Here is a 13172-nt window from a genome sequence, read left to right on the forward strand (position 1 = left end):
TTTTAAATCAAATAAACTAATGTAGTTTCAAATAGGAGTATAAATACACTTGAAAATGACCGCACTAATCAATACAGAGAACGGGTTGTTTAAAATGTATCGCTATTTAAAAAAATTAGGTATTGGAAAGAGTCGTTTTTGGGTATTATAAATTTGGCTATAGTAAAATGACTGTCAAACGGTAATTAATTAAATTATTTTAACGTGAAAACTAATTAATGTAAAATGCTAATGATATGAACGCGTGGCAAATTGATACAAATAATTTTTGATTCATTTTTACCAGGAATTAAAAAATACTTTTTTTTAATTAATGATAAGTTTAGAAAATAATACGTCGTTAAACAAAATGGTATTTAAATCAAAAACTTGCAAAAAATCCCTGTTCTTTATTTATTACATATTATAATGTTATTTTGTGTATCATGACATTAAAATGTCATCTAAAAAACAAGTAAGGTCAAAATATGATAGTTGCAATTTAACAGAACTGCATTAGAAAATTCGCTTCGTTTTAGTGTCACTTCTATTGGCTTATATTCTGCAGTATAATGACGTTTCACAATCCCGGATATTACTCAGTATGAGTACACCAACGTTTTAAACGGGTAAAATTCCCTGCCATTGCATTTAAACGGAAACTAATGTTAGTACTGTATAGATTTAGGACAGCAGCACTGCTTTTAATAAGCTGATGCGGTTGTGTATTGCTTTAAAAGCGCTTTGTGTGCAAAAATGTGCAGTTGCTTTATGGGTTGAAATAAAAAAGCAACCGAATGGTTTACCTAAATTAAGTAAATTGACTGTTTTGAAACAGGATGTAGCATATCTACGTAGGCATTTGTAGCCTTCTCGCAACAATTCAGTATAAAATACAATTTTACATTTATTCTTTATATTTATTAGATAGGTCCAACATTAGACAGTATTTGTTACGTCAGTTCGCAAAGTATATAGCCGAGATATGTACTGCTTTGTACAATTGACTTGAAATTCGATTTAATTTAGTTTAGTTAATACAAAGGTAAAAGTACAGCTGTACATGGCCTTAAAATTACATGCCTGGTCGTTAAAGAATGTCGCTTGAATACTTTTAATTGCAATTTCGAAGAGCAAAACTGTGGTAAAATTACGCAGTAATTATTGGTTAGCCTAAAGATATAATTAATCGACTTCTCAAATTTTTAGTCTTGAAGCTAGCGCTAAGCATTGTAGTTAAAAATTGAAAGTGGTTAAATATATTTTGCAGTATAACAGTATTAACCTTTTTTTATATTTTTATGATATAGGCACGTATAGTTGAATTTACATTTTTTCTATTTGTTTAAACATTTGTTTTGTTGAAAAGAAGATGTCTGAGGCTAAAATGGACCTTTCCGGAATCGCGAACTTTGACAAAAATAATCTTAAAGCACAAACTACACAGGAAAAGGACGCGGGAAAGATAGGTAAAAATGCTAAATTTAAAACAATTTGTAAGCTTATTTTACTGCGAATTTTGGCATATATAAAATATATATTATACTTGGTTAAAATTTGCGCCTTTGTCAGTTAGTACATGTTTAAATTTTAACAAAAAACATTTAATTTTAAAAAATATTGTATAGTTTGCAACTTCGTTTACTTAAAAATATTCGAGCTTAGCTTGAATACGATATTGTTTTACCTTTATTACATCATGGATTTTTTAAAAAAATTTAGCAGCAGATCTCTGCCTACACTTTAAAAATAAGCGTGGGTTTAGTTTTAAAATTTAATTTAGCAAACTGAATGTTTTTTTAGGCTATACGCAAGAAAAGATGTTTGACCAAGTTACCAAGTTTGACAAAGCTTGTCTCAGTAATGTTGAAACTAAAGTTGAAAACTCATTGCCAAGTAAAGAAGGTAAAAAAATCAAAGTTTTTCCATTTTGTATAGGATCCTAAATTTTGATATAGCATCTTTAAATGTTAGCTTAGAATAGCCGATAATTATTTTTTTTCCTGCCTTTTTAAATGTCTTTTTTTATCTTCCAACTTTTATTTATTTATTTTTTTTTCAGTTATTGACGAAGAAAAGGCCGCAAAGTAGAAGGGTCATTTCTTATTTTTACCAATTTACGGACCCGTTTAAATTTAGTGTGTATCTATATTATTCAAATTTTTTTGCATACATAATTTGCAGTATTTATCAGTCAATTGTAAAGCATGAATATTTTTAAAAAAATTTCTTTTTTTGACTCTCTACTGTCCACTGACGGAAATAAGAATGTAGCCTCGCTTGCTTGGCTTTCTACTTGTATATTCGGAAAATATCCATTGTAAAATATGATGCAAAAAATGTAATAAAATTGACTGTAAATTTATGAAGAGTTGAATATATTCTTCGGTCTATGAATAAATTCTACTGCAAAAATTAAGTAAAATAGCAAACAAAAATTAAAAACTAAATTCCTACAGTTAAAAAAATTGATAAAAAATGGAGATTTGTCACGTGACCTATTAACGTTGTTACGTCCCATTAGTCTCACGTGACCAGCCTAATTATTTTGTATAAAAAACAAACATTTTAAAAATTAATTTTTATTTGTGAATAGATAACAACTATGTATAAACACCCTACAAACTACTAAGTATTATTTTATTTATTATAATTTGTAATATACAAGAAAATTATTTTTTTTTCTGTAGGCCGGTGAATAATTAAAATAAACAAAAACAATTAAAATACTTGAAAACTAATATACAAGGGGGTTCTATGTACAAAAAATCACACAAAAAAGGCAATCAAAAAATTTTCAAATGAAAAATACAGTGAAAAATTTGGCGTAGAAATTATTAAAATATATAAAAATTTAGTACAAATTTAAATCGTATAGAAAAATAAAAATACAAATTTTTTTTAAATAAATCTTTTCTGGCGAATTTATTGCACTAAGTGCTTTTAATTTTTACAAAATTTTTGTGTAGCTAATATTTTTAAATTGTGTTTATAAAAAAAGGCCAAAATATTAAAATGTGACTTCATTTAAGGACGGATTAAATGTGCAATGATGGAGTGGGTAAAAAAATCAGTGACCAAAAAAATTATTAAAAAAATTAAAAATTTTGTACTTTAAAAATAAAATGTTACTGGATTTTTTTTATACGCGAAATGTATTCAATTACACAATGCATTAGACAGGGTATTACTATTTTCCCTGCCCTAAACGCTATGCTGAAAAAAAAACAGCAAAAATGAAAATATTTTCGCATATTTTCGACTACTTTAAAACGGTTTGTGATAAGCTAGTTATAATTCGTACGCGCATTCTAAACACTAGGTGGTGATGTAACAATTAAGTGTCTGTGACGTCATACGCGTATGAGGAATACTTTAAAAAAAGAAAAAGGCAGGACAACAATCGCCCGAAAAATAAAAAAAAAAATAAACATCTAAAAAAATAATTACTCTAAATTTTTTTGTACCAGATTTTTTTGGAATCTGATATTTTATGTGTTTTATATTAAATTATGCGGGAAAAGTTAAATTAATACAATTTGGAATAATGTTTAATGCTAAATTAAATTGCTCAAAAATGCCAGCCATTTAAAATACTACGAGAAATTTAAAATTAGTTATGAAGAAACGCGGTAAAAATTTCTTTTTTTAATAATATTTTGGTCTAGTTCTTCCTCTGCATCGTGGTGAGTAAGTCTGTAAATGAAAAAAAAATTTTTTATAAATTTGATTTTTATTGTTGTTAGTTTGTAATTTTTTTTAGACTTTAAAAACCGTTTTTTGTTAATTTTTTTCTAATTTATTTTGATTGTTTTTGTATTAGTAAAATTTTAATTTAAAAAATTTTTGATTTTTAATTTTTATTATTAGATTACAATTTATTAAAAAATTATTAAACTAAAAACTCACAAATATTAGTAAAGATTATTTAAATTAAATAAATGGGTAAAAAAATGTTATTTGAAATCCCTTTTCAAAAATTTTTTATTCCCAAAAACATTCAAAAATTATAAATTATTTTTTTCACATAAAATATTGGTACCACTTGTATTCTAGGTTGACTTACTTAATATCGACGAGATCTTGGAGATGGACTACGACTTCGTCTCGGGCTCTGTTTATCGTATACCAAATATTTAAAATGTTAGTTCAAATCATTATTGTTTAGTGTTAATTATTAATTAATGTGTAAGTAATATAAGTGTTATAATTTGAGATTTTTTTAAGTAATGACGTATATGTTTTGAAACGTTTTTAATAAAAAAAATGTTTTAGTTGTAAATTTTTTCGAAAAATGAATTTATTTTTATTTTACCAGACTGCTTCTAGAGAGTCGGGATGAAGATCTTAGAGGACTTGGAGAGCGACTTCTTCGCGGAGAAGACAACTGCCAATATCACGTGAGTAATTAAAAGTATACATATGGCCGTTGTAGCTTATTTACTTAATTTTTTTCAGAATTGCTGGGATGAATTAGCTTAGTTTTTTAAGTTATATTTGTAGGTATATGCCGAAGGTCTTGACTCTTATACATATAAGTGCTTGTAAAAATGACTTAATTATTCCATATACCAATATGCCAATCATTTTCTACCAAAAACCGAGACGTTAAAATCAAATGTTAATAACCAAACAATCGTGAATTTAAATTTGAAATTTATTTTGCTCAAAAAATCAGATTTTTTTGAATTTTACTTACAGCACCACGGCGTGTTGTTGCCTCCCCTTTAATGAGAACAACGCCATCTTCAGTCAGTGCTGGCCACACGTGGTACGCCACTAGAGGAGCTGTGAACTCACTATCGTAACTACGGCGATACCTGGTAATAAAAAAATTTAAATAAAATAAAAAAAGAAAAAAGTTAAAAAAATTAAAAAATTGTTTAACAAAAAAATAAAAAAAAATGTTAAAAAAAAAAAAATTTTAAATTAAAAAAAAAAATTTTTTTATGATCTCACTTGGTCTCGCTCATGAGTTCTCCATCAGTCGCAAGCGGAATATCAAGCGGTGGTTCAAGTGCTTGCATGGAGTAAGCAACTCGGCAGACCTCGCGGATAAATGGGCTCACAAGTACAAACTCACATTCTGGCGGGAAACTGATCTTCGGGTTCACGTTCATAGCCCGAATAACATCCTAAAATCGGTAAATAAAAAAAAATTCATTAAAAAATTTACAAATTGAATAATAAATAATAAAGTTACAATATTTATTTACATTTTTTAAATTGGTTTAGTTTATATTTGGAAAAAAAGTCTATTTTTAATTTTAATTGGATTTTTTAACGTCACACTTTTTATTAGATTTTTATGACGTCACATTTTTGTTAGATTTTTATGACGTCACAATTTTTATTAAATTTTTATGACGTTACCTATTTTATTGGATTTTTATAACGTCACATTTTTTATTAGAATTTTATGACGTCACTTTTTTTATTAAATTTTTATGACATCACATTTTTTTTTTACGTCATACTCACATCGACGCTTCTGTCTACGTCATAGAGATCCAAGTTACGGACGATGTAGTCAGTCACTGCTTCCTCCAGACTTCCAGGTCCTCCATGGATGGGAGAAAGAAGTCTTCTTGCTCTTAGACGGAACGATCTGTACGCCATCTTGGCCACGTGGAACGACTCACAGACAGCGATGAAAATTATTCGTTTCACCATTTCATCATCATCTACAAACCTACGGAGGCGATCCTGGAAATTACGAGTGAGTTAATGATACAAGTGTTTATATATTAATATGTTATGTAGATATGTACGTGCTAAATTATTAAGTACGGGCAAGTATCAACCGGCAGCGGAGTCAGAACATTTGACTTTACTACACTAGGTCTTGGGTTCGATCTTCAGTGTTTTCATGCTGTAGCGCCGTTGTTAGAACACTTGACTATAGTACATAGGGTTTTGGGTTTAATCCCCACTGCTCTAATACTGCAGCGCCGTGGTCAAAACACTTGATTTTAGTACATGAGGGTCTTGGGTTTGATTTCCAGTGCTCTCATTCTGTATCGCCGTGGTTAGAACACTTGACTATAGTACATAGGGTTTTGGGTTTAATCCCCACTGCTCTAATACTGTAGCGCCGTGGTCAAAACACTTGACTTTAGTACATGAGGGTCTTGGGTTCGATTTCAGTGCTCTCATGCAGAAACGCCGTGGCCAGACACTTGACTTTACTACTTGAAATCCGGGGTTTGGTTACCACTGTTATCATGCTGTAACGACTTTGAGTAAGGCGCTATAAACGGTAAGCTCCTGCTAAGCCAATACTTAATCAACAGTTTAATTATCGGGCAAATATATTTATAATAATACATACAACATTTTTACGTATTTATAGTCACCTGCATATCTAGTCTATCAACTGCATAAAGATCATTGAACCTCGCAACAAGCCTGGAATGACGAATCGAGTTTGTAAGCTCAGCATGAGTTGGTGAACATGGTGGTGGCGGTAGTGGGCGCTCGTAATCACTCAATCTGTAGACAACAATATTGGTAAGTTAAAAAAATTAGTTTTTCAATATTTTTAAGGTATTTTTTAGATACAAACAGTTTAAGTTCTTACTAAAAATTACAAATTGTGAAAAATTAAAAAAAAAATATTTACTTTAAAATTAAATCATTTTTAAAAGTGTTAAATTACTAACAGATAGGAATGCCAAAAAAACTTATAAAATTTTTGAAAAAATATATCAAAAACAATTAAACCAACCTACACGATATATCTAATACCTAAGTGTGTTGTTAGTGAGTGTAATTAAAACCACTAACGGTTACATAGTTTAAATCGCTTTAAACAATACCTGGATTAGGTTAAAAGCGTTTGTTAAATTGCTAACTATTTAAAGCTGGTTTAAATAATTGTTATCGCTTGGTATTGAATACTGGACCACGCTTATTTATTGTGAAGAATTTAAATAGCATTGTAATATTAAACCTTATATGGTATATAATTAACAATAGCGTCTACAGTTTAATTATATATCTAAAAATATTTAAAATTTTTTTTTTTTGCGAAGTTTTTAAAATTTAATTTATATCGAATTTATTTTATTTAATGCGACTTAACTATTGGTATACCAACGTAAAGTAAAGAGGTTTTTGTTGTATTAGTATTATTCAAAAGTAAATATTATTGAAATTATTACAAAAACGCTTAAAAATTACCATAAAGCTATTTCTATTGTTAAAAAGAAATACTATTAAAACCTCAAGCATAAGTTATAAAAGAAATGAAAAAATATTTAATAAATTAATTAATATGTCAATAATTAGCAACTTAATTGTTATTTATAGTGTTTTCTTAATTCAAAAAAATTTTATATAGTTAATAATACCACAGATTTATGTTTATTTATTAAATATAAATTATTAAGTTTTGACAAAAATAGGCATACAAGTCTGTTCTTGCCTATTTAAACGCTATTCATAAATATCAAGTGCCTTTAATAAAGAATTTGGCTTATAAAAACATGCCAAAAAGTCTGATATTATATAGCTATATAAAAAACCCCATATTTAAAAAAGGTTAATTTTATATGTGGTTTAAATGGAATAAACGCTTAGTTAAAGCACTTGAAATATTTAGTAATTGTGACGAATTACTTTGTCGGTATTTGCCGGCTACTATAATAGCTCTTACCGAGTAATTACGTGAAACAATTCAATTTAAAACAAACCGGTGTCGCTATTTCATTTAAACAAGGAAATCCTTTAAGCCATTGTTCGATCACAATAACCTATTGTTCGACGCGTTCTTGAGCGCCCTTGACGAATTAAAGTTAACTAAAACCGACGGTGCCGAAATCGGCAATACAAATATAATCCCAATTTAACAAAGTTTTAAATTAAATTAATACATACAAAACATGGGTGTAAATATAAGTAACATTTACACAGTTTTATAATGCGAATAAATCAATTGTTTGAGCACGTGTTTAATTAGCGCGGGTTTTGACCACATTAAAAGCGGTGGCTAAAGCAAATACTTCAAAAATAAATACTAAAAAAACGCGAATCTTAACCGCGTAAATACTAAAAAAACGTAGTAATAAATACTAAAAAAACGTAGTAATATTTACGTACGATGATTTGCAGCGTATAGGGCTGCAGCTACGCCGTGCTGGACTTGTGCTACGTCGTGGTGGCGGGCTAGTACTTCGTCCTCTACTACGACGAAGTCTAATATTAATGATGGAGTGGTTAGTGCAGAATTAAACTAGAGTGGGTGTTTAATAAGTGGAAAAATTAAAAATTCTATTAGGTTGATATAATATTGAACAAATTAAAATTAAGTTTTAAATTTCACTAAATTATTCGAAAATTTGATATTTTTTATCAAAATTCGTTCTATAGATTAACAAAGGTATTATGATGAATGACGTCATAAAAACGACATTATGACATCATAAATTACCTGCTTTCTGTCAAATCGCGTTCGCCGCGAAGCAAACTGATCTCATCCCGAAGTCGGTCGATTTGTCGTTCATAATCTCCGACCAACAGTAACTGAGATTTATATCTGGAAGCCTCTTCCTTCGCCAGTCTTAAACTAAAACAATTTGGACAATTAGTTTAAGTTACTGTAGTGCTACTACAGTAAAACAAAAAGTGATTTTGTATTTAAAAAAATGTTTTTTTCCCAAAAAATGACGAAGTTGCTCTAGTACTTAATACCAACGGTATAATAAGCGTTAATCATTGCAAATTGCACGATTTTAAGCGTTCTCCCTCTGTATCTATATGCTTAGGTTTGCAAATAGACTGTAAAGGCTCTTTATATATATATTTTAATGTTAAACTTACTCTGCCCTTAGCAAGATAATTTCTTCTTCCGATGCTAACATAGTACCTCCTGATTCAACTTTCGTCTTTTCTAGCTCAGCGTGGCTGTCGTTCAGTCTAAAACGAGAATAAAAACTTCAGCTAATACGACGCTACAACATATCGTCCCCCAAGCTAAGAAAAAGCACGGGACAATGGAATATTGCTCTCCGGTTACCGAATCAAAGAGTTAAAGGTGAACAAATTATTTCTGTGTACAAGAAAGCGCGTCCTTCAGGGATCACGATTTTTAATTTCAATGATATTTGAAGAGCGACGCGGAAACGTATGGCCCGGGTCTATTGTTACATTGGTCCGTAATAGTAATTTTTGCCAATGTGTTTTCTTAAGCTGTTTTTGTTCAATATAGTTATTCTTATTGTGGAAATAATATTTCGCAATTGTGATACTTGATAATTGTTTTTTTTAAATGCCTTTTTAGAAATTTAGTCCAAAGTTAAACTATTGCAAATTAATGTTTTTTTTAAGTTGTGTTATATTACTTTCACTTAAAAATACCCTACAAAAAACAATATACAAAAAAAAAACTAATTTAGTGCATTTTTATAAATTAGATGCTTTTTCATTTATAAATTGGGCTTTAATATTAAGAAGTAACTTTTTTTTAGGATTTGTTTACTATAGATGATAAAAAAAATCTAGGCCATTTTTTACAAGAAACCAAAATGTTCAAAATATTAAATGACAAAAAAATATGAAACTTTATACAAGAGACATAAAACACACATTTACAAAACAAAAAAACATGATGTAAAAATAACTGTAACCTTATCTTTAAACATGATCTTAATGAATATGTTGTTTTTTGAAAACAATTCTTACTCGTCTTTTGCTAGGTCTAGTTCCCCTTTCGTTTCAGATAGTTCCGTTTCAAGTTTGAGTAAATCTTCGTTGTGCTGGGATTTAAGCTCAGATATTTTCCGGTCCTTGTCAACAGATTCCTTTGAAAAAAACATTTTTATCAACATAAAACAAAATTCACTATTTTGCATTTTATGTGCTTCCAATAATGGACTAACAATACTTATTTAGCCTACAATATAACAGCCTAAAAATTGTGCTTTTAAAATTGTAACCCCATTTTTACCTTAATTAAAGACAAACTAGTGTCGGGTGACACTGAGCTACCAGCTGCAATAAACCCAGCCCCAAGCCAGGGTAAAAGTCGACTTTTTAGGGTGTCCACCCCTCCATAAGTACCCCCCTCAGAGGCAGTTAGACTCATTGCAGTAAACAACTGGTTTTGAATCTTTGAGGTTAGTTCGATTAACTCGCATATTCGTCCCAAATTTGTATCACAATTGTTAATCTGTGAATTTAAAACATAAAATTAAAAAAAAATAATTTAAATATTTTTTTTGATATATAGAGGCATTTTTATACTAGTTTATAAAAATGGTCAGCATTTATTTTAATATAAATAGTCCCAAATTTATATATCAATATTTTTATATTTTATTTAAGTTGAAACCGTTGTGTAAATTATACATAAGTTAAATATTTGTAAAGATAGTTAGAGAAAGTATATTTAAAAAGCACTTTGTAACAACAAAAATTCAATTTAAAACCCAGGCATTCTTATTGTTTGGTAACATTATTTGTACAGCACTTCAACAAAATAATAAGCACAATGGACATGGAGTTTTGCCATACAAAATCTTAGCAACAGTCATATGCCTAGCAACAAATCAAAAAGTAACAGGACAGCAAAATGTAGTAGGCTATTTATTATTCAATAATGCTGGGCAAACAAAAAAGTAGCCAAAGGATTTCTAAATGAAAAACAAACAATAGTAGAACACTTTCTAAAAACATTTCGAAAAGCCAGGGCTTTAAAATCAGAATAAAAATGATGACTAATAAAAATAAAATGGAAAAATGATTGATAACACAGCTAGAGACGCTAACTTTGTGTACTTAGGACTGTAATAGCAAACATGGATGAATACATGACGTAGAAATTGGAATAATATGACGCAGTGCATTGGCTTCATGATGTCATCACCATTATGATCCATAGAATATTTAATTCTCCAAAACAAAATTTATTAGCACCACTAATTATGATTAAAAAACAATTCAAAATAAAGAGAAAAATTCACACAATACACACAAACTAAAGATTAAACAAATTTCTATATAATTATTTGTTCATATAGAACAATAAAATCATTTTTAATTTATTACAAAACTGTTTAAATTATGGTTTAGGTAAAAAAACATTATATAAAAGTACTTAATTATGTGTTGCAATTTTGTTAATTTTTTGGTTTGTTATTTTAGGCTGTTTTAAATTATTTAAAGGCAATCTTGTTTTAGTAAACTGCCTTATAATTTTTTAATTTAATGCAATTACCGCATAATTTTCTTTAAGAGATTCAAGTTTATCTTGCAAAGCAGAAAATGATTTTCCATTTGCCAACCTTCTTATCGTGTCAGACATCTTTGCTTGTAAGTGTTACACCAATTCCTAAAATTTACCTGTTTTTATTCAAAAAAATAAAACAAATTTGCAAATTACTTATTTAAAAATATTATGACTTTGTCTGACAGTCTTAAAACTGTAGGTGCAGGTTTTTAAAACATTAATAGACACGATATAAAAAAAGCATACTTGCCCTGTCTGTTTTCAATGCTATTGTTCAACAAACAATAAGTTACATCAAAAACACCTAAACAAAAATTTAAATAAATTAAACACCAAAACTAGCAGACTAGACCTCCCCAATAATATACAATTACATTCCTGTTAAAACCAGAACCATTTCTATAAAACGAGAAAAATGCACCCTATTAAATTACATGTCGTGGTCCTTAATAAAGGCAAACAACGACGATTACGAAACCGGGAAATTTGTTTACTTTTCTGCTACTACGCATTCACTGAAACCTGGGACGCTACGCATGCGCAGAACGCAGTACGCTTCGCTAAATTTCATTGGTGTTGTAACATAATGTTCAGAATGCGCGTGTTTAGTATTGGAGTTTGTAAGCAATATTTAAGAAAAAACGTTTTACCAAGTGTAATTATATAACCTAACTGATTTAAAATAAATGTAATGTTTAATTTTATTAAAAACACACTTTTTATAGATAATATAACAGCAAAGACTGTTTAAGTTAAACTTGAATTTTACACCTTCTCACCGCCTTTTCACCAAACACGAAATGAGAACATTATGTTTCTTTATTCTACTGTGTAAAATTTAATTATCACTAATTACTAATTATTAAGTGTTTATTTATTAAAATTTAAAGGTTGTTATTAATTTTTTAAATTTTGGTCAATTGTATATTATGATATAACTAACTCAAAAATAAATTAAAATTTTAATTTTTATCACTAATTACTTAATAAAAGGTGTTTGTTTATTAAAATTTAAAGGTTGTTATTAATTTTTTAAATTTTTGTCAATTGTATATCATGATATTAGTAACTCAAAAACGAATTTAATTTTTGTCACTAATTACTAATTAATAGGTGTTTGTTTATTTACATTTAAAGATTGTTATTAGGTTTTTAAATTTTGGTCGGTTTTATCTTATAATATTTATAATTCGAAAAAAAATTTAAAAATAATTCTCGTTTGTTTTTTATATTTAAATGCTGGTTTGTTCATTAAAAATTAAAGTTCGACATTAAGCATTAAAAATTTGTTATGATGTATTTTATAATATAAGTAATTAAAAAACATATTAGAAAAATAATTTTCGTTTATTTATCATATTTAAATGCTTGTTTATTTAATAAAAATCAATTTTAAGAATTTAAAATTTACTATAATTTATATCCTAATATCACCAACTTAAAACTGGGTTAAATATTAGTTTTTGTTTGTATTATATATATAAATGCTTGTTTGTTTATTAAAAATCAAAGGTTTGTAATATTCTTAGTTAATGTTTATGCATATCTATTTTTATTTATAAAAAAAAATACAATTTTGCTATATGTATACAATTTTGCATCATTGAAAGGTCGTGGCAGTTAGCTCAGTGCGAAAGGCCCACAACTCTCAGTACTGAGTTCCGAGGTTTGGTTCCCAACTTAGACTCCTCAAAATAAACAAATTACCAATTTTTCGTAATTTGCGTACATAGGGCCGGTCATATGATCACGTGACCTAAGCACACTAGTAAAAAAGTTTAAAAAAAAAAAAAATTTTTTTAAATCCAAAGATAACTATACCAATAAAACCGCACTGTTGTAACAGCCGTGCTTGCAAAAATTTTTTAGCAAACATTAATATTTCCGAGAGTTATGACAAATTTATGACATTGATTTCAAATTTTTTTAGAACTGTTTTGGTATAACTAATGCTCAAGATAAAGAA

At 28.3% G+C, this 13172-nt stretch overlaps 1 protein-coding gene and 1 long non-coding RNA gene across 3 annotated transcripts; one reads left to right on the forward strand and one right to left on the reverse strand.

Annotated features, from left to right (window-relative positions):
- The first annotated feature begins 1293 nt into the window (after positions 1-1293).
- On the forward strand, positions 1294-2344 carry LOC145740738 (uncharacterized). The gene is made up of 3 exons (XR_014280908.1): positions 1294-1448; positions 1783-1884; positions 2042-2344. It is a non-coding gene; the product is annotated as an uncharacterized LOC145740738 (long non-coding RNA).
- Positions 2345-2589: 245 nt separating this feature from the next.
- LOC145740737 (mitochondria-eating protein-like) lies at positions 2590-11545 on the reverse strand. Of its 2 annotated transcripts, XM_082558568.1 has the most exons (14): positions 11457-11545; positions 11195-11319; positions 9926-10147; positions 9661-9779; positions 8800-8895; positions 8411-8545; positions 8080-8175; positions 6336-6471; positions 5461-5685; positions 4939-5114; positions 4679-4799; positions 4295-4366; positions 4046-4093; positions 2590-3675 (listed from the first exon to the last, which is right to left on the reverse strand). In XM_082558568.1, the coding sequence occupies exons 2-13, from the start codon at positions 11279-11281 to the stop codon at positions 4046-4048; spliced, it is 1533 nt and encodes a 510-aa protein (XP_082414694.1). In that variant the 5' UTR covers positions 11282-11319; positions 11457-11545; the 3' UTR covers positions 2590-3675. The 2 variants fall into 2 exon arrangements, with proteins under 2 accessions (XP_082414694.1, XP_082414695.1); XM_082558569.1 differs by lacking the exons at positions 4046-4093; positions 4295-4366 and having other exon boundaries at positions 2594-3675; positions 11457-11543.
- Between the last annotated feature and the right edge of the window lie 1627 nt (positions 11546-13172).

This window comes from Corella eumyota, chromosome 1, assembly GCF_963082875.1.
Source record: "Corella eumyota chromosome 1, kaCorEumy4.1, whole genome shotgun sequence".
Taxonomy (NCBI): Eukaryota; Metazoa; Chordata; class Ascidiacea; order Phlebobranchia; family Corellidae; genus Corella; species Corella eumyota.

Bases quoted from the DNA above. Each gene is read 5' to 3' on its own strand.
- LOC145740737 (XM_082558568.1), bottom strand. From the start codon at position 11,281: ATGTCTGACACGATAAGAAGGTTGGCAAATGGAAAATCATTTTCTGCT. The intron at 10,148-11,194 runs GTAATTGCATTA...TTAAATTCACAG, and splicing joins CTCTTAAAGAAAATTATGCG to ATTAACAATTGTGATACAAA. The intron at 6,472-8,079 runs GTACGTAAATAT...TGTTGTCTACAG, and splicing joins CCTATACGCTGCAAATCATC to ATTGAGTGATTACGAGCGCC.